General features: G+C 38.7%; 1 protein-coding gene across 1 annotated transcript; it reads left to right on the top strand.

Annotated features, from left to right (window-relative positions):
• Positions 1 to 4,507: 4,507 nt before the first annotated feature.
• On the top strand, positions 4,508 to 15,815 carry abhd17ab (abhydrolase domain containing 17A, depalmitoylase b). Its single transcript, XM_023299862.3, has 5 exons — positions 4,508 to 5,224; positions 6,477 to 6,847; positions 8,617 to 8,811; positions 9,716 to 9,895; positions 12,645 to 15,815. The coding sequence occupies exons 2-5, from the start codon at positions 6,483 to 6,485 to the stop codon at positions 12,868 to 12,870; spliced, it is 966 nt and encodes a 321-aa protein (XP_023155630.1). The 5' UTR covers positions 4,508 to 5,224; positions 6,477 to 6,482; the 3' UTR covers positions 12,871 to 15,815.
• Positions 15,816 to 19,832: the final 4,017 nt, after the last annotated feature.

Below are 19,832 nucleotides of genomic sequence, written 5' to 3'. Positions count from 1 at the left end.
CTACCCACGCACATTTTCACTTAACTGGCCTGATTAGACCTCCTCTCAGGATCCCGTGGGCCTGCGCAGATGGTGCCTGATAGACCTTTTTACAGGGCACACATTTAGACTTACTACAGCAGCAGAAGCGCAGATGAAAGGAATAACATTACCAGTGGTTCAGCTGAGTTTCCCAATCAGTGATTCCCGTGGGCTGGTACGCAGAATACCTGGACAGAGATGGAATACAGCTATCATTGATGTGATTAAATATACCTTAGTTGTACTGCTGTTACTACAGTGATAAAGATAAACTTTATTGATTCCCCACTGGGGAAACTTACATGTTACAGCAGCTAGAATCCGTAGATGAGACATGGAAGAAGCTGGACAGAATTACAAAAGTACAATAAGGCTAACAAGAAAGACAATGTACATCTTTTACAAGTACAGATGAGATATAATGAATTTACATAAGCATTTCTACAGATATGACATGGTGAAGTTATATATGGATATGTACAGATATGGCATGATGGGTAATGCACACAGCTGAAAGACAGACTGTGTAGAATTGTTCTTTTGTACAGAAGAGCAGTGCGAGCATTTCTGTTATTGCAGTCAAATCGTCTTTGAAAGAAAAAGACCAGACCTTTTGCTATCTTTTGAAATTTCCTGGAGTATATATTTTGACTTTTCCGACCTCAGAAAACTCTCCATTCATCACTGGATGCAATTTATATTTGAAGTGTTTTATTTTGAGGAAATAGGTCCTTTGAAAACTGTTGATGTTTCTGAGAGTTAATCAAATGCTTCAGACAAGGAAAATTGCTGATGATTTGATGTAAATTTTACTTTTAAAGTCCCTCTCTGGTTCTTTATTTAACCTTTAAAAGACAGGTCTCTATGCATCAAAGTCACATATTCAAAAGGTATTTTCCATGAAAAATGAATCCCTTTTCCGCCTTTCTTAGATCTAATTCTATACTATTGCATTATTTAGAATGAGCAGATTTGTGAAGTACCTGCCCACTCGTGTGAACTCAAACTCACTGGTTACCTTCAGCTCTTCTCAAATACTGTAAAACTATGATACACGACGACAAGTTGTAATATTGGAGTAAGTCAGCCACTCATGATCAAGCAAGAAAACCAACTACAAAGATGAATAATTATACAAAAAGCCTAACTCTGGCAGTAAACAGGATTGGTTCTTATGAATGAATAAACCCTGGATGTCTGATTTTGTGTTTTCTAGACTGCCATAGGTAGACTGCAGTTTCACAGTGGAACAGCTCAGCCATGGCACTGACTGCTTATTTTGCTCATGATATATCTTCTAGCATATTGAAATCACGCTGCGGACATGTTTACAAGGTAGAAATTTTTTTTAAAAATCTGATTTTCACTGGTCTTTAAATGCTTTAACTCCCACAAATTATATTTTAGCTGTAGGTATATATCACAGAAAAAAACCTGTTCAAATAAGATCAAAAGTAAATGCCTACCTGGATGCTAGCAGAGGTAATAGACGACAAATAAAGTTTTTTTTTTTGTTGTTTGTTTTAAGATGTGGGAGTGTAGTGCCTATAACAAGTTATTGTCGAGGTGGTAGGTGGGCTGCAATGACAAGCAAAAAATAAGGCTGACATTTGCAGTTCTCTGCAATAAGCAGTAAAGGAAGATCCTGAGCCGACACATCCTCAGCAAACTGTGTGGCTTTGTGTTTGTGTGAATGTGAGTGCACTGTATTACTCATGCTGTGGGGACATAAATCTGTTCGCGCTGTTACATCGTGGGGACCTGCTTTCTAGGGCTGAGTAATTAATTGAAATACAGCGAAACTGGGATATAGCCAAGTATAATTTTCAGTTAAAATATGTCCAAAATATAGGTATAAATGAAGCTTTGACTATAAATCATGTTATCTAGATGTAAGGAAATATACTTGTTGGGTGCGGACCACAGAACAGACACCACATCATTATTTGTTTCTGGTGGAAAAGAAATTAAAAAATAATTTCTGGTATGATATTGACTCATATCATGATTGCAATATCTTGCAAAATAATAGCAACAGGATTTTTAAAAAACATATTTCTCAGCCCTACTGCCTTCCTTTAAAGGATACAAGTAAAAAATCACTAACTTTTAATAATACTGACTTTAAGTTTAGGTGTTTTATATGATTTTACATCTTGTTCTTTATTAATGACCAGTAAGTTGTACAGAGTGACACACATTAGGGCCCATTGCATAAAAAACAGTTCAATGAATAAACCAGGCTTATTTTAGTTGGTCTGGTTATTTTGGTTCCTTAGAGCAAATTCAACAGAGTTCAAAGTTACTCTGGCTACTTAAACTGGGCTACTTATCCTGGCAAACTAACCCAGTCTAGAACAGGTGAGACATCAGGCTAAACCTGGGCTGTTGATTAACTAGAGTTCCTGTAACACTGTTATGATGACATGGCAAAGAATTTACCATCCACTCTCTGATGTGCTGCCATATTACTTGACTTTATTAACCAGTATCTGTGCAGAAAAGCTACGTTTACAGAAAATCAGGGAGCATTTAGGTACTGTTCCCTGAAAGTCTGACCAACAGTAAACATGAAGGAGCATTCCTTGATGGTTCCTCTTTGTTGGTCCCCTAAACAACCACAAAACACAATAAAAATGGACTTTTCCCATGAGGGATCTTTAATTAATCACTCCAGTTTCCCAACATGCAGTGATCTTCAGGGAACCTTCTGAGAACATACCTTTAAAGTTACTGTTTCCTGGTTCCTTCAGCAACCACAAAACACACACAAAAAGTGTTTTTATCATATAGGAACTTTAATTAATTCCATCAGTCTTCCTAACAAATGTTATTCTTAAGGAACCTTCGGGGATCATTCCCTAAAGGTTACTGCTTGTTTGTTCAGGAAACCAGCAAACAGTGACTTTCAAGCAACATGCCCTAAAGGTAACTGTTTGCCAAACCTTCATGGAACATTACCTGAATGTAATAGTAACCTTCAAGAATTGTTCCCTGAAGGTTCCGTGAGGGTTACTGTTTGCCAAACCCTTAGGGAATGTTCTTTGAAGGTTACAATTTGCTGTTTACCTGGATAACCGCAAAACAAGCTGAAAAATATTTTTACCATGTGGGCCCTTTAATTAGTGACTCCAGCCATCCTAGAAAACAGCAACCTTCAGGAAAGTTCCTTAAAAGTTCCTGTTCACTTGCTCCCTGAACAACCACACAACACAATAAAACTGGATTTTTGTGATAGGGGACCTTAAATTAATCTCTCCAGTCTACCCAGCAAACAGTAACCTTTAGGAAACCTCCAGGAAACTTTCAGAGAACATTCCACAAATCACAAAACACAATTTAAAAAAAAAAAATCATTGTCACCATATAGGACATTTAATAAATCACTTCAGCACACAGTAACCTTTAAGGAACCTTACTGTTTGCTGAACCTTCAGGGAACATTCCTTGAAGGTTATACTTTGCAGATTCCCTGAGCAACCACAAAATACAACAAAAATGAGTTTTCACTATATTTGACCTTAAATTAATCAGTCAAGTTGTCCCAGCAAACTGTAAACTTTAGGGAACCTTCAGATAATGTTCCTTGAAAGTTACTGTTTGCTGGTTCCTTGAACAGTGACAAAACACAATAAAACTGAACTTTCTCTATATGTGACATTTAATAAATCACTTCAGTAAACAGGAACCTTCAAAGAACCTTCAGTGAATGTTTCCTAAAAGCTACTGTTTGTTTCTGCAGGGAACCAGCAAGCAGAGTAACTTCCAAGGAATTTTCCCTGCAGGTTACTGAATTTTCATGGAGCGTTACCTGAATGTTTCCTGAAAGTTGCTGAAGGTTTGGCCAACTGTAACCTTCAGGAGACCTTTAGGGAAAGTTTCTTGATGGTCACTTAATTCTAAGTTACTGTAATGATTCACCAGCACATATCTCAAGACGAATACTGGGAAGTTCATATTTCATTTCCCTTAAAGGTGCAAAAAAACAATGAAGTTCATGAGCGTCATCTGTTACAACAGCCACTCTGATAACGCGTTTCGTTAATTGTCCAATGGAAACTTCAGACGTCACATCTGGTCAGCTGTCATTTCCGGATGCGGTGAAACAGTGGAGGAGCAGAAAAACACAATGCGGACATGCACAACGTGATAAAACTGGATTTGTACCATATAGGACCTTTAATTAATCTCTCCAGTCTTGTCAGCAAACAGTAACCTTTTAGTAACCTTTTTTTTTTCACTGAGCACCTGCCCCCCAAAATGTCTGTGCACGCCACTGGTTTGCTGAGCTTAATTCTGTTACTGTAATGATTCACGAGCACTTATCTAATGACGAATACTGGGAGGTTCACTTTTTATTTCCTTCAAAGGTGCAAAAAACAATTAAGTTTACGAGTGTCATCTGTTACAACACGTCACCCACTCCGATAACACGTTTCCTTAATTGTCCAATGGAAACTTCAGACGTCACATCCGGTCAGCTGTCGCTTCCGGATGCGGTGAAACAGCGGAGGAGCAGAAAAACACCGCGCGGACATGGATTAATTAAAATGACAAGAAGCGACACGTAAAGTCGGAGGACACACCAGCACCGTACAACATGGTTTCACGGAGACAAATGCTGTCGCTGGAAGCTGCGTGTTAGCGGCGTTTCACCGTCTGACGGTCCGTTAACGAGCCTAGTTTCACCGTGTTTATGTCGACCTGCTAGCTTAAGCCAGCGCAGCTTTAGCAGACAAACAGCGTCTATCTTGAGGAGATAATGTGACCTGCCGGGTTTTTGATCTATAACAGCAGGAAACAGTGCGGTGCCTGTTTGAATACAGCTAAGAAGAGTTTGCTTTGGTCTCTTTGGGGTACGGACGCTGTTGCTGGTTCTTCTCACCGACATCACAACATTTGTTGTTTTGAATCGCCCAGGACTCTTTCGGGAATCTGAAATCAGCTTTTGTAGCCTGGAACGAAATGGGTGTCATGTGGACTTCAGTCAGCACAAAGACAACAGAGCAGACACTCCGTAAATAACACTTCCTTCCACTACTTTTCCCCCGTTCTGCTGACAGGGCGCATAAACTGCATCCTGTGTTTGGATTTCGCTGAAGTGAAGGAAAGCTTCCTTTTTTTCTTTTTAGTGTGTTATTTATTTTTGTTTGCTTCAGTGCGACTTATTTTTTTGCTTATACTAAAATCTTCAGCTCAACAGGTAGGTCTGTATTGGGTTTGGGGTTGTATCATGTAGGGATGTGTTTGTTTTTCGTTTTGTATTTTTGCATTTCTGACCTACATATTTAGAATTTGCTTATCACCCAAGATTTACTAGAAATACGCGTGACTTTTTACTTGCCTTATTTTGAGAAATGCAAAACTGGTATTTGGTGTAAAATATCACAAAGTTTTAGCCAAGGACTGTATTTAGTTCTGATCAATCTGTTGATTCATTTCAAAAACAGTGTCACATCAAGTTAAGTCAAATCAAATGAAGTATATTTTGATTTTAAAGCAAAGTGCTGTGTTTCTAGACAGTCAACAACAAAATGGGCAACAAGCAAAACAGGGCAAGACTCATAAAATCTATTTGTTAAACAAAACCAAATAAATGTAGAGCACTAACAAAAAGGGAAGACAGGAACTAGCAGGAACTTGTATGACTATTTTTTATTAAATGCACATAAAATGCTACAATATTAATGAGTTAAGAGCAACCGAAAGCCATTGAGGCATTTGTTTGGAGATTTTTCTTAAACGTGTAAGTGAAGGAGGAACATTTTGAACTGAAAGAGGAAGGCTATTCCAAAGCTTTGAAGCTACTACCACAAAGACACAATCGCTCTTTGTAAACGGAGATTGTTCTGAGGATCTAAGTGGCTTATTGTCATTATAATAATTATAACAATAATAATAATAATAATAATAATAATAATAATAATAATAAATTGTTTGATTTTCAAAGTTTCTGAAGTGCAGGTCGTCATCTTTAAATGTCTTATTTTGTATGGTTACCATTCCAAAACCCAGAGACATTAAGCTTACTGTAGTAGAAGAATTGGTAAACCAGATAATACTCACTTTCTAGGGGAAAAAAAGAGGCTGAAAGCCGGACATTTTTACAGTTTTTGCTGGGAACGACTCAAGCATTCACTCAATTATGTGAATTAATAACCAGTGTTGTTGTTAATTAACTTTCTGTTGACAAAGTGATTAATCTCTGATTTAATATTTACCTGATTGAGCCCTAACATCACTAATGAATTGCCAGTGTTCATGACATGTATCTGATCATGTAAAATCCGTTTCTGCTACAAGATTAGTGTTGTAGGAAAATGTCCATCACCACTGTTGGCACCCCCAGGCTAAGTGCCTTGTACATTACATTTTAATAAGTGTCTCATTGTGTCAACATTGGGATGTTGTGGATTCATTAGCACAGTGATCCTCTTGTCTCTCCTCCTGCACAGTGAAAGATGAATGGCCTCTCTCTCAGTGAGCTCTGCTGCCTGTTCTGCTGCCCGCCTTGCCCGAGCCGCATTGCAGCCAAGCTCGCCTTCCTGCCCCCGGAGCCCACGTACGCCTTTCTGCCAGACCCGGAGGCAGGCCTCGCGGCACCAGGGGGAACAGGGACGTCGAGCCTGCGGGCACGGAGCGGAGCATCAGTTGCTGGAAGCGGAGGTGCAGGGGCTGTGGAGGGAAGATGGAAGCTTCACCTGACAGAGCGAGCAGAGTTCCAGTATTCTCAGAGGGAGCTGGACACAACAGAGGTGTTCCTCGCTCGATCCACCCGAGGAAACAGAGTCGGCTGCATGTACATTCGTTGCGCTCCTAATGCCAGGTGAGTAGCTTGAAAGATTTCCTTTTGTATTAGAACTTTTAAGTGACTCATTGTTGTGTGATACAAACTTCGGTTGCTTGACCTGTCTTGTTAATTTTACGACAGTGTGTCACATTTCCTCAGAAGCGGTAAAACACCCTTCTATCTTGTCTATCTTCTTCTATGCACATCCAGCTCTACTTCCTTTACTTGGCTCCCTGTTTACTCAGCTGACTCAAAGATTTTTCTCCTCCTGCTTTTTCCAAGGATCACTGTCATCCAAAACATGCTTTTAGTCTTCAAAATTTGGTGTTTTTTTCTTTTTCTTAGAATTTTTTTCCTGCATATTTGCCAGTACATGAAAGTTGAGTTTCCCCTGTGTTTGGTAATTCATGATAATGATCATAATAAAAATGTGTCACGCTCAGTGACAAGATACCAGTTTCCAATGAGTCAGAGGCAAAACATTTACAGCTATGTGGTTTTCTTTCCTACAGCTTTGTGTCAGTTAATTTAGTGGCAGTGATTAGTAGATAGCTTTATGAGAGGTGATCCATCATTAGACCTAAAAAAAAAGCTCTATCTTTTAAGATTTAAAAGTATTTAACTTCAGTTTGACACCCATCTGGCTGCACTGTGCTGCTGCTGATTGACTTACCAAATCAATTAAATAGAAATGGACAAGCTTGTGTTACAGTCCATTGGCCTTGTGTTAATGTCTGTCTAGCATTACAAAGAATAAATCCAGTCTTGACCTGATATGGCAGAATCATTGTTTTGCCACATTCTATGCCATAAAGCCAAGAGCAAGGCCGTGGGCTGTAGGAGCTCATAAACAAAACCGCTGAGGGAGAATTTCAAAATAGACAGTGAGTAGAAAAAGTATCAGATTTCTTTGGAGAGCACAACATGCATTCATGAATAACAGGCAAGGGCTAGATTACCCAGCGTTTATAGAGGACACCCTGCTTCTCAGGTTGTGCAAAATGTCTAGAAGTAAGAGTCATTTGACTTGAAGCCATCGCGGTAAACCAATCCTTCAACAAGCAGCTGTTTTAGAACAAAGACATACTGGATGAGAATCAGAGTGACCTCTGTGTGTTTATCTGAACAACACGTTTCTTATGGCTTGTTTTAGTTTAGAGTTACAAGTTCAGATTCATGGATGTTAAAATGTACTAAACTGTTTTTTTGTGTGTTTTAATGTTGTTGTATTATTCCTGCATGCGACACGTTTTTCTGCTTCAAATGAAGCTAGTAGAATTTCTAGTGTGTACGCATGCGACAGAGCCTTAGCTAAAGATGTTCATTTTCACTTGTTACATTTTAATCATTCAATCAGCCTTTACTTAAACTCAGAGAACAGAATATATAGGCTTACCAATGCAAGTAAACTAAGATAACCATTAAGAATAATTAGAGAAGTTAAGATTTAAGACTAGATTAATTAACTAAAACAAGAACAACTAAATGTGAAATAAGATTGTTATGCTTGTTATTTTAGGTTTGAGGTGCACAGGAAGTAAAAATAGATTTCAGCAGCTGCAATGTTACATTTATCAGTTGTGTTTTCTGGTCATTCTAGGGACTGTAAAACAATTTTTACAAATGTAAGATGTTTAGCTACACTATAAAATATATAATTTGTTCATTCAACAGCAAGAATAATGGTGTAGTTGATTATTGCTTACAGGCTACTATATTTCATACGTTAAGTACAGAATGGATTTTTGCCTGTCTTATTATCTGTTGGCCCGACCGCTCACTTTTCTGTTCAACTTATATCCCAGATTTACAGTGCTGTTCTCCCATGGCAATGCAGTCGACCTCGGCCAGATGAGCAGCTTCTACATCGGCCTTGGAACACGCATCAACTGCAACATCTTCTCCTACGACTACTCAGGCTACGGCGTCAGCACTGGCAAGCCCTCTGAGAAGAATCTCTATGCAGACATAGATGCTGCCTGGCATGCCCTGCGCACACGGTACGTCATAATATAACTGGCCCATATGTGTCTTTTAAAGGATGATTGTTCTGGCGAGACGTGCTGTGTTTAGATTTGGTTCAGAGCAAAGAAGGGATGAATCACGTTGGCAGAGGTTGTGATCAGGACAGAGCTGCGATGAAGAGAGTCGAACAGAGTGGGGACAGATACTGCGGGAATTAAAAAGAGTGAGATGGATGGACAAGGGGAGGCTGCGGGATGATGCATCTCAAGGACATTGTGGTGTGATAAAGTGTCTCATTAGTGGAAGCATTACTATCTTAATGCATCTGTAGCCTCTGGGAGACATTACAATACAGAGCCTTGACTAAGGGTTGGTTGAGGTTACCTTACCTCCATAACTTCAGTATATTTACTGTGAACTGTTTCAAATATGATAGCTATCCACAAGATACATCACTTAAAGTGACTTAAAACAAACAAGTTCGATATTTTCAAGGTTAGATGAAAAAGGTTTTCAATTAAACACACAGAAAAGTAATGCTGAAATGATTAACTGAGATGAAAGAAAATATATTACAGTTTTGATAACTGATTTGAAATTTTATTTCAGATCAATTCAGGTTTTGTTACACAGTTATGTTGTGCCAAATCATAACATAAATCATATCAGGCCACTTTACCTAGTGTGGACCTCATGATAATTTAAGACTGGCTTGATAAAAATAGTCAAATTGTTTTTCAGTAATGAAATTAATCATTAGCTGAAGTTATATATGTTTAGATTTCGATGTTGTATGGATTCTGTTTAGCCTGTGTGATAAGGTTTTCCCCCTCCTCTTGGCTTTCGAATAATAACTTTTTTTGTGTACCACATTTCCAAAACAAACTTACGAAGTTAAAATTGGATAAGTAATGACAACACTTTCATTTTTTTAACCAGGTATGGCATAAGCCCAGAGAACATCATCCTGTATGGACAGAGCATTGGTACAGTTCCCACTGTCGACTTGGCGTCGCGGTATGAGTGTGCCGCCGTGGTTCTTCACTCACCTTTAACATCTGGTATGAGAGTGGCCTTTCCTGAAACAAAGAAGACCTATTGCTTCGACGCTTTTCCCAAGTAAGTCTCTGCAAACTGTTCAGTTTTTTATCTCTGCTTCTTTATACACTTCACTGTAAGTTTCGCATATAAAATGTTTGTCAGTTTCCATATTGAAATTGTGTTTCAGTGCATTGCTTGATGAAATTGGTTTGTTTTGCTTTAAATACATCATTAGCTACAAGAACCACATTTTCCTTAAAGAATTAGTTCTGTGTACAGCAATGAAATCCTTATGCTGTCTTCTGTCTGCTCCTCGTCTTTCACTGTCTTATAAAATCCCTTAATAAGGTGTTCCTTTAAACATGATACTCCCACAAAGACTACACAGACGGTGTTCACAGACTGTTTGGCTTTCTGTTGCCATTTTCACATAATTACAAATCTGTTAACAGAAAAGCATACTTGCACTTATGAAAGTGTTTTTTGTCCAACATGAACATCTGCGCTGATAGAGCTGCTCCTCTTCTTTTGGGTTGCAGTTTGACTGATTTCTGCTTCAGTATCTTTCTCTTGTTTAGCATGTTGATAGCTTCTTTTTTTCAGATATGAGCAGACCACCTAAGTACTGTCATATTTCAAAGGAAAAACTCCCAGAGCAGTCTTGTCTTCAGTGAGCAATGTCGCTGTGCAGTTGTCATTCTCATCTGGCACCTTTTAAAAAACGATTTTCCACTGCAGCTCACATTTGTCTCTTTCTGCAGAGTCTTAAAGTGTCATTCACACATGTAATGTTAGATGTGACAATCAGCATCATATAACATCTATGTTAATGAGAGCTTCCTGTTTAAGTCTTTCTAATATTGGTTATTGGAGTTCAATCATCACAAATGTAGTTTTAGATTATTAGAAAACTGCCTATCTCAGAAGCATTAAATAGTAATCTAGCTTACATTTGGTCACTGTGAGCTGGCTTTAAGGACTTCAGCCAGACTTCAGTGATTGCACAGACATATAAAAAGTCATAGGTTCATGATAAAACAGTAAATATATCTAGGCAAGTTGAGAACAGTTTTGTTTTTTTTTATATCATTTGTTGCATTTATGGTGCCAATGTTAGAGGGAAAAAATGGATGAAATGTGAAGTGTTACATTGAGTTTTGTACTAATAGTACATCACTGTATTTTCAAACTAGTTTGCTTACCTTTCACAGAAGAACATTGAATCAGTCACTCATGCAGTCGGATAAATACTGCACTGAGGCAAAATAGTTTTTATCCAAGAGTTTGAATTTAAAGTAGTTGGCGTACTTTGTAAAAAAAAAAAAAAAAAAAAAAAAACAATTGTAAAGCAGTTGAAAGAGGTGGTATTAACTGGCAACAGGCTGCATGACAAAGTCTTCTGTGGTGCGTAATGCCCTCCGGACAGAACTCGTGTTTGAAATTCATGAGGGCAGCGTTCGTACATCCAGTGGAATATATAACAAAGCTACCTTTGTTGCCCAAATCATGTGTCTTTTCACTAAAACAACACCAGCAGAGACAAACATCCACTGTGCTCAATTTGTGTTATCATTTCATCAGTTTTGGTGTATATATAAAGAAAATCATTTAAAAATTTGCATCTTGCCACAAATTGTGCTCTCACTTGATGATACTTGTGTGACAGCGGACACAAACAAAGCATCAGATGTATGTTTGAACCGATACCACTCAGTTAAAAATGCCTTAATCATCTATTGCCTTGATATACACATACTTTTTAGTACTGAACTTATCAAAGATTGTTCTCATGCTTCTTCACTGAACATTAGAAGAGACCTCCTACTCCTCCCACACATTTGTGTGCAATTGTGGTGTGGGTGTTCATTGTTAAGTGTTGTTACAGGGTTTTTATTTTTAAACCATGGCCACAAAACAATTCCCATGGCCAGACAATAAGGACGCAAAGTACTGCTATCATTAGTGAGGCTCTATCCCTTCTGTTCCTGTTGTCAGTTTAGCTGTAGTGGCTGAGTGTGTAGTGAAGGTCAATCCCAGCCTTTACGTCGACTCTAGCCTCAGATGGTACCAGTGGGTGAGGAGCAGAGGTGGTAGGAAACCAGGGAATGCCTCGCTGTGTGCGTAGTGAGCTGAGAAAGCCTCCAGTATTGTTCACATTCAGAGTGGGCAGCTGGCCTCCCTCCATGCGTGTCTGTCTGTCCTTTCTCTGCTAGTTTCTATGTAAAATGTGTCTCTATTCAATGGCATGACTTGAAAGATGCGCTTCATTTGTATGCATGTGATTATTTTTTGCACAAGGCTCCTTTGGTAATAAATATGTTAAATTCTGTTCATTTAAACTATAAACAAATCCCAAAACTCCTGTTTTTTCTCCGGAGAATTCATAAGTGTAAAATGTATGCTGCTGATTTGAGTGGGTCAGCTCTGATTTTACCAAATCAAAGCACGCATTATCATTTTTCTGCACTCATGCTATGAAACTCTAATTTCTTAGTCACTGACCTGCTTGACACAGTTCTTCTTCTTCACGGTGTTTCTGTTTTCTAAATAAAAATGACAACACTAACTTGTTAGGTTACTTTCAAAGCAGTAAATATGTTTTATAACCCAAAACAAATTACTATTGCATCAGGCTTCCACAAACCCTTGTAACCGTAACAACATATTATATTGACTTTTTTCCGACCAAGCACAACGATCCACTAGGGTGTTCTTTTTATAACCCGATCCACAAGGCCAGTGCTTTGTGGGCGAGTGCTATTTAACTGACCCGTGTAGACTTTTTTTCTATTTCTAACATCTCTGCTGCCCTTATTTTCCATTTTAGCATTGAGAAAGTGTCCAAAATAACTTCTCCAGTGCTCATCATCCATGGGACAGAGGACGAGGTGATCGACTTCTCCCACGGCTTGGCCCTGTTCGAGCGCTGCCCCAAGGCTGTGGAGCCTCTCTGGGTGGAAGGAGCGGGACACAACGACATTGAACTGTACAGTCAGTATCTGGAGCGCCTGCGCCGCTTCATAGGACAGGAGTTGGCGGTACAACACGCCTAACCATCACCACTGCAATCAGCCTCGTCATCTTTTTTTCCTGGTCCACTTAAAGCCTCACCTCTCTGTGTCCAAGATGGAAATCTGTCCAAGAGTCATCTAAACCGTCCCTCAGCTTACCGATGCTTCCAGGAGTGTCATGTTCAACGTATTTTAGTGCTTCGTTTTCGGGGCGTAGTTTGCCTGTAAAGGACCGTGGATCTGTGAGCCGCAGAGGAATGGAGCAGTGTGTGACTGCGAAAGACTTGTTTTATAGCAAGGACTTTAACACTACAGCTGCTATGTGTTATGTGGTAGCAGATGTATTCTTATACTGTGCAATAACATGGACGGTGTCCAAAAGAAAAAGGCTTTTGTTGATATTAGATGAAAAAGAGTTAAAAGAACAAACTGAGAAGTAATCACGGAGGTCAACTACATCATGGTCCACATGGACAGACTCTTGCAATTTTCCAGCCTATAGTTTGTTTAGCTTTAATTTCTGCTGTTAACCCAAGTTAGCAGATTAATAGAGAAGCATGGAAGGCACCTTCATTAGAGGACTCTCCGTGTTCTGAGATGGGTTGGGGAATATTTTCTAATAATTCTTAAAATGGCACACAAGTTTGTAAAGATGCTCTTTACATTGAATTACCACTTTCTATTAGTTGCACCTGTAAAGTCAAACGCAATCCAGAAGTGTTGATTTAAGGTGCTGTCTTGTCAGTTTTTTAGTTTCTGTTTGGTGTAGCATTGGACTGCATTATATTGGAAGGTGTTTCTAATATTCTGCCTCCCTCATATATGTCCTTTTAAGGGTGGACAAAACTGGTGATTCGTATATATTCCTGGGAAAAAATAATACATCCATGGATATAAGTTTGGATTTTGAGTCTTCAATTTTGTTTTTATTGTACTGAACTTTTTGCTCAGGTAACCCTCTTTTAGACATTAGGGTCAGTGTCTTCCACACTTCTTTGTTTTGTATGTGGTCGGCTAAATCTCCTCGCATCTTTTGAGCAAAAATTTCTAATAGCTTTCAGTTTTAACTAAGTAAAGAACCAGACTCTGTCACTAAAACTGAGGTACACCCCAACACATCTGTATCCCAGTACTGGACTGGGATCAGCTGTGTTAAAGGGGGACAAAAGTTCAAGAGCCTCAAAAGGAAAATACCTCCCGGTCTGTCATTTAATGGAATGTCTGAGAGTCTGTTAGTCCTGTCCGTTTTGTTTTAGTCTAGTTTTTGTCTCACACCAGTAGGTCACAGCTGTCAACACTGTTTCTCTCAGTGTCTGGAACAAGAGAAGCAACACTAAAGTTAAACAGGCCTTGGTCGTTTCCCTCCAGCCTGTTTTTATCCTCTTCTGTGTTTATATCCTCAAATCTTTTTGACACCCTTATTTGCACTCCATCTAAAGGGACGTTTTTATCAGTGTAGGTAGTGAATTACCGGTCAGGTTTCTAATTTTAATGATTGGTGATTTTCACATTCTGATAATAACAAGCATTCCCTCCGTTATTCAGATAAGCACAGACATGTTATTATCACAACAGTAACATAGTTCATTAGTTATTTTACAGCTTTGGCAGCAGTAGAGGTCACTAAGAAGCTCTTCTGAGACACTTTAGAAATTCAGCAGGTGAGCAGTGTTGGCACTGCTTCTCTGTCAAACACAGTGACGTTACTGTCCACTGCCATTCTGTGCTGTAGTGTCACAAAAAACTCAGTAAGCTTTGTGTAACTAGATCATCTCTTCAGACCTCTGTCCTCTCTGGTTTACAGTCTTTCTAACAACTGCCTATTATATTTGTTTGTCTATGCATACAGGTCCAGCATAGTACTTAAATATTTAACTTATTGATTTTGTTTCACAGTACAAGTGATGCTGTAGCTGAAAATGAGGTTTGTGTAACAGCTTAAAACTTAAGTGTGTTGTTTTTCCCTTGTGGCTAATTGATCTTTTTTTGCGCTGATTATTTGAAGAAATGTCACTTACACAGCTAATTGGCCCACTCTGCTTCACAAACTTTTTTTTTCTGTAAAGTATTGCAATTGAAGAGAATTGGTACATGATAATATCAGTGCAAATCATTGTAGGTTAACTCCTGAAAATCATTTTCAGGCTCACTTTTGCTCACCATGACAGAATCCTGATAATTACAAGCGCAGTCTGAAATGTTTCTGTTAATGTTGTATTCAGTTTGCCACCAAAGTTTGAAACCATAACCAAAATTCATGTATTTGTAGCTAAAATGTAAGAGAAACAAGTGTTTCTATCAAACTGAGTTGTTGTTTTTGAATCTTAGGCACTGAGCGTCGCATTGTTAGACTCCTGTTCTATTTGTTTGATTATTTTTGAAGAGAAGTCAGGATTTTTAGGCTTTTGTGCCGATGTATGAACCAAAGTCAAGAATTTTTAGTGCTTTACCCAGTGTACCTGCTGTTTTTTGTATCTTCATAAGCAATATTGAAAATTCTTTTATCAACTTTTTATTTATCTATCTTGATATTTTTCCACCACATGTTTGGATACAAATTCATTGTAAATTTCTCAGCTTGCTAAATAATTCTATTTTATCATATCACGTCTACTTTCCGATACGCAGGAGCAGAATACCAATACTAGAAATTAACCAAACTGTGTGTGTGTTTTTCGAGCTGTTTATAATTTATGGTTTGTGCAGGAGTTCAACTAAGCAATGCAGCAAAGTCATGTGTGTTTAGATACGCTCAGAGGAAAAGTGATGAAAGAAGAATATTGACAGGAGCTTCGAGCAAAGACATGAAAAGCTTTGTTTTTAAAATAACTGTCTTATTCAAGCGTGTGGGTTTCTGTTGAGGAGGTATCATTTTCAGCATCACACATTCTTATCCATTGTTTATTATACTGACAAATGTTTAGTTTTTAAAAGATATTGTCTTTTTTCCAAGAATAAGTTAATAAAACATAATCAGAAGTTGATAATTATTGTGTTTTTAATTGTATTACCTCAAAGTAGCTATTAAATTGCAACAGAAGTGCATTTTCTGCAGGAATCTAACTTACGCGTGTCTCTTTCAGTCCCTGATTTTCCACTCATGGCAGTCCTGGCACTCGGTGAATAAAGACCTGTCTGTAGTAAAAAGGCCTCGCAGGGCTGCAACAGGAAGATCCAAGAATGGCTCTGGTGAATAATTGGCTGATGAGTAAATGAGTGTTTAATTGCCTGGTGTTTTCTCCATTTTTTTCCCCCTCATCTGTAGAGTTATGTGTTGAATGAGCTTGTTAGCGTCAGTGCCAACAACAGTTTAAGTGATGTGTTTTAATTAAACCAGTACAAGGACTCAGGTCTGTCCCAGCCTCCCCTCACTGTCTGCCACCATGTCGAGTTGCGGGGAAACAGAGACAGATGGATCGTAAGCTGCATTCGCCCTCCTCCTCCTCCTCCTCCTCCTCCTCCCTGAACACACACACACTCGGGCCAGCTCTTTTTCAATGGACTACATAAACAATCTGGTGTCTCACTCAAATGCTCTTACGGATTAAAAGCAGCTGCGGCGGTACATCCCCCCTCTGCGTAAGGCGAAGTTAGTGCAGCCTGACCTACTGCATCAAACGCCAGAGCCAGCCCCTCCACACTTTCACACAGCCCTGAGCACAGAAAAAAGCCTTTCATGCCGACGTGTATCAAAGGATTGTGTATGTGCTCGACAACAGAGGAGTCAAAACAAGGCCTGTGAATCAGAGTTGCCCATGAATCTCCTCGACTTAAAAAGTGTAGAATGAAGAACATTTACTGTATGTTTATCAGCTCAGAGACCAGACATGTACATTTAAATCAGATATGGAGGAGGCCTTGTTCAACCACACAATGAGGGAAGAAAAAAAGAAAAATGCTGCTGATCAACCTCCATATTTCCATGACCTGACGGTGACACAAGCCTGCACATTCAATATCTATAATAGCACTCGCAAACAATTTATAAGTCTTTGGGATAAGCAATAACATGCACTGATGTGACATTTACCAGAGTGCAAAAGTTTCTTTCAAGCTCATTTATTTCATACCTTACAACCTGCTGCTTCATTAGCCTGCACAGACCTTCACCGTGTCTGTAAGGCAAACAGAGATTTTCTGTGCTGTTGTGCTGTATTTTTGCCCCGCTGAGTTTCTCATTACCACTCTTGCTATATCATCCTTTGTCCTGTGCATTATTTCCTCACTGAAGGTGTATTTGTTGCACTCTGTGGTCGACTTAAATGTGTTTATTTCTGCTTTAATTTGACTTTTTGTTATATCCGATAGAGAACTGGTTTTCTTTTTGTTGAGCTTGTGTGTTCATCTCCTGAGGTGGGAGGCCGTTTGTCTGTACGTGGCCTTCAGGCTGTGCAGAAGCAGCTTGCTCTGTCTGACGAACAAGCTTTCACACTTACTCAGGAGTAAAAGCCTTTCTTGGCTGTTGACGTAAGAAGCACATCATGCAGAGCAGCCACCTGTTTCGCTGTTTTCACTGTCGCTCTGTCTGGTTGGAGCTCTTTGATTATTGCCGTCTTGGCGGTCTGTCGGTGCAGCTGCAGACTCATGAGTGTTGAAGATAAATAATGCAGCATTTAGATTAGAAATCAGTACAAAAGTTACAAGTGACGTTTATAACTTGTGAAAGAGCTTTGTGATGAGTACAGATTGAGAGGAGCAGCAAGAAATCAGCCTACAGAGGAAAACACCAGTTATTTAAGGTGAAATATGCAAGATTTTGGATAAAAATACGGCATTATATGGCGGCAAACAAATATCTGCTATATCAAGCTGCACTGTAAAAGAAAAATATGTTTTTAACTGTAACATTTTAAATAGTTTACTGTTAATTTACAGATTTACTAGTGGTTGCTAGTAAAACCACAGAAAAAAAGTATTAGTTAACATGTTTACTGCAAAAACCATGCCTAAATTGTAAATAATATCCACATCAAAGATCTGTATTTTTATAATGATAATTTGCTCTTTTACATCTGACTGTAAATTTACAGTATAAATCAGCAAAAATATTCCCATTTTACAGATATTTGACATTATTTGAAGGAAAAAATATGAATAGTAAGGACTGAAAAATTGTAAATTATTTTTAAACTGGTATTTCACCTGTTTAAACAAATCAACAAACAACTGAACAAAAAATTTTCCCTGTTTTATCAAATGTCAGACAATATCTAGTAAAATCACAGAAAAAAAGTGTGAACTTACTTGTTAACTGCAAAAAACAAGCCAAAAGTGTTACAGAATGTATGGTGTCCTTAGCATAAAATGACAGTCCAATCTGAACTTCTCTGTTCTATGTTTAGGCAGCCGGTCATGTGCATGTGAATGCCTCCCTTTGAAACTGTTGGAACTCGCTTATCAACGGATGAAAGGCTTCGCTTTTCCAACACTGCACTGGAAAAATAAAGGTGCATTACAACGTTCAGACAGTGCTCAAAAATATCAAGAAATATTAAAAGGAGGTCTTTTATTTGTGTGATTTACCTAATTTATATACATTTTTTTCCATTTCAGGTCAGTGTGAGTCTCTACTGCCGTCTCCACCTCAATCTGTTCTGCTTCTTTGCTTGTGTGTCTGTTTCCACACATTGGTCCACTCCAGTCAATGGAAACCAGACAGAGAGAGACAGGTGAAGTGAAAGTAATGTTACCTGAGTTGAGAAGAACTTGTTATGACCATTCAATATGTTTTACAATGCTAGCATGGGCTAATGGTTGAGGCTGGATTACTGTTTGTTGGCTGGCGTGTACACAACCTTTCTGCCTCGTTTGTTTTGAGTTGTTGGTGCTCTGGCGACATCCAGTGGTCCTGAATGTTGCACTAAGAACCTTTAAAATACTCGGAATTCAAATGAAGAAAAAATCCAACACATACTGGAGATATGCTCTAATGTTGTCACTGTAATAACTGATCCAAGTAAAACTGATGGCGAGCACAAAGAAGTGAAAATTTTCTAGCATTTTACAAGAAAACAGCAACAATTTGAGAGAAGCTAACTTTTATAAAATATTTTCTCTCCTTAACCTTTTAATCTTACGGGATTTATCCTGAGGCCATTTAATGAGTTCTGACCACCAAGCTAGGAATCATATCGTTCAGTTAGAATCAGTACATGTCCAACCCAAACAACAGTCTCTCTAACAACTTCAGTAAAATAATACCTTCCTTTGCCCTGCACCATAAGATTAGCCATCCTAACCTCGGCCGTTACTCTAATCTAAATCTAATCTGAATCCTAAAACCAAACCTCAACTCTTAAATAGTCCTTTTGAATCTCCGTCCCAAAGTGACAATTCACCAAAATGTCTTTACTTCCAAAATCTAAGAGTCAGATCAGTCCGCACTAAGGTAGACATACAACTACGCTAAGCACAAATGTAATTTGATTGGTCTTTTTGTTTCATTTAGTGTTGCCTCTCTTACAATAATTGCTTCAAACAATCCCAAGTAGGCTCTTTGATTTCTTGTTTGAGTCTTATTGAAACTACAAGGCCTTTAGTTTCTTTTACTTGTATTTAGTTTAGTTTCTCTGCCTGTTGGTTGTGTGAGTGTTCGAAGTAATGAAGCACATGAAACTAAGAAATCCACGGACCTCGCGGATGCGGAAAGCATAAAACAGGCTTTAGAATGTCTTTTGCCTCTCAAAGTGACAGTGAACCTCATTTGCATTCTCCTGTGTTCGACAAGCTCGTAAAAATAATTTTTTTTTTTTTTTTTTTGAGTTTCTAAATTAAATCCTCTGAATGTCAAAGACATGTTTTGCCTTTGAATTCACGGAAAAAAACGTTTGACCAGCACAGCAAATCCAGTTTCAGGAATGGAAGGTCATGACTGCACTATTCAAGTCAGCACAAATGTCTTCCACTCAGCAAAATAACTTGGGCTCCATCCAGAACAGCCTTGAGTCCTTTTATTGACAATGTCAGTCCTAACAGGGCCGAGCTTGTTGTCCATCAAGGGTAAA

Source organism: Amphiprion ocellaris, chromosome 2, assembly GCF_022539595.1.
Source record: "Amphiprion ocellaris isolate individual 3 ecotype Okinawa chromosome 2, ASM2253959v1, whole genome shotgun sequence".
NCBI classification, from domain to species: domain Eukaryota; kingdom Metazoa; phylum Chordata; class Actinopteri; family Pomacentridae; genus Amphiprion; species Amphiprion ocellaris.
Note: the sequence above shows the minus strand (reverse complement) of the source record. Positions and strands in the feature narration are given on the sequence as shown.

Coding starts and splice junctions, on each gene's coding strand:
- abhd17ab (XM_023299862.3), top strand. CDS start 6,483: ATGAATGGCCTCTCTCTCAGTGAGCTCTGCTGCCTGTTCTGCTGCCCG. Junction 6,848..8,616: donor CGTTGCGCTCCTAATGCCAG/GTGAGTAGCTTG, acceptor CTTATATCCCAG/ATTTACAGTGCTGTTCTCCC. Junction 9,896..12,644: donor TGCTTCGACGCTTTTCCCAA/GTAAGTCTCTGC, acceptor TTTCCATTTTAG/CATTGAGAAAGTGTCCAAAA.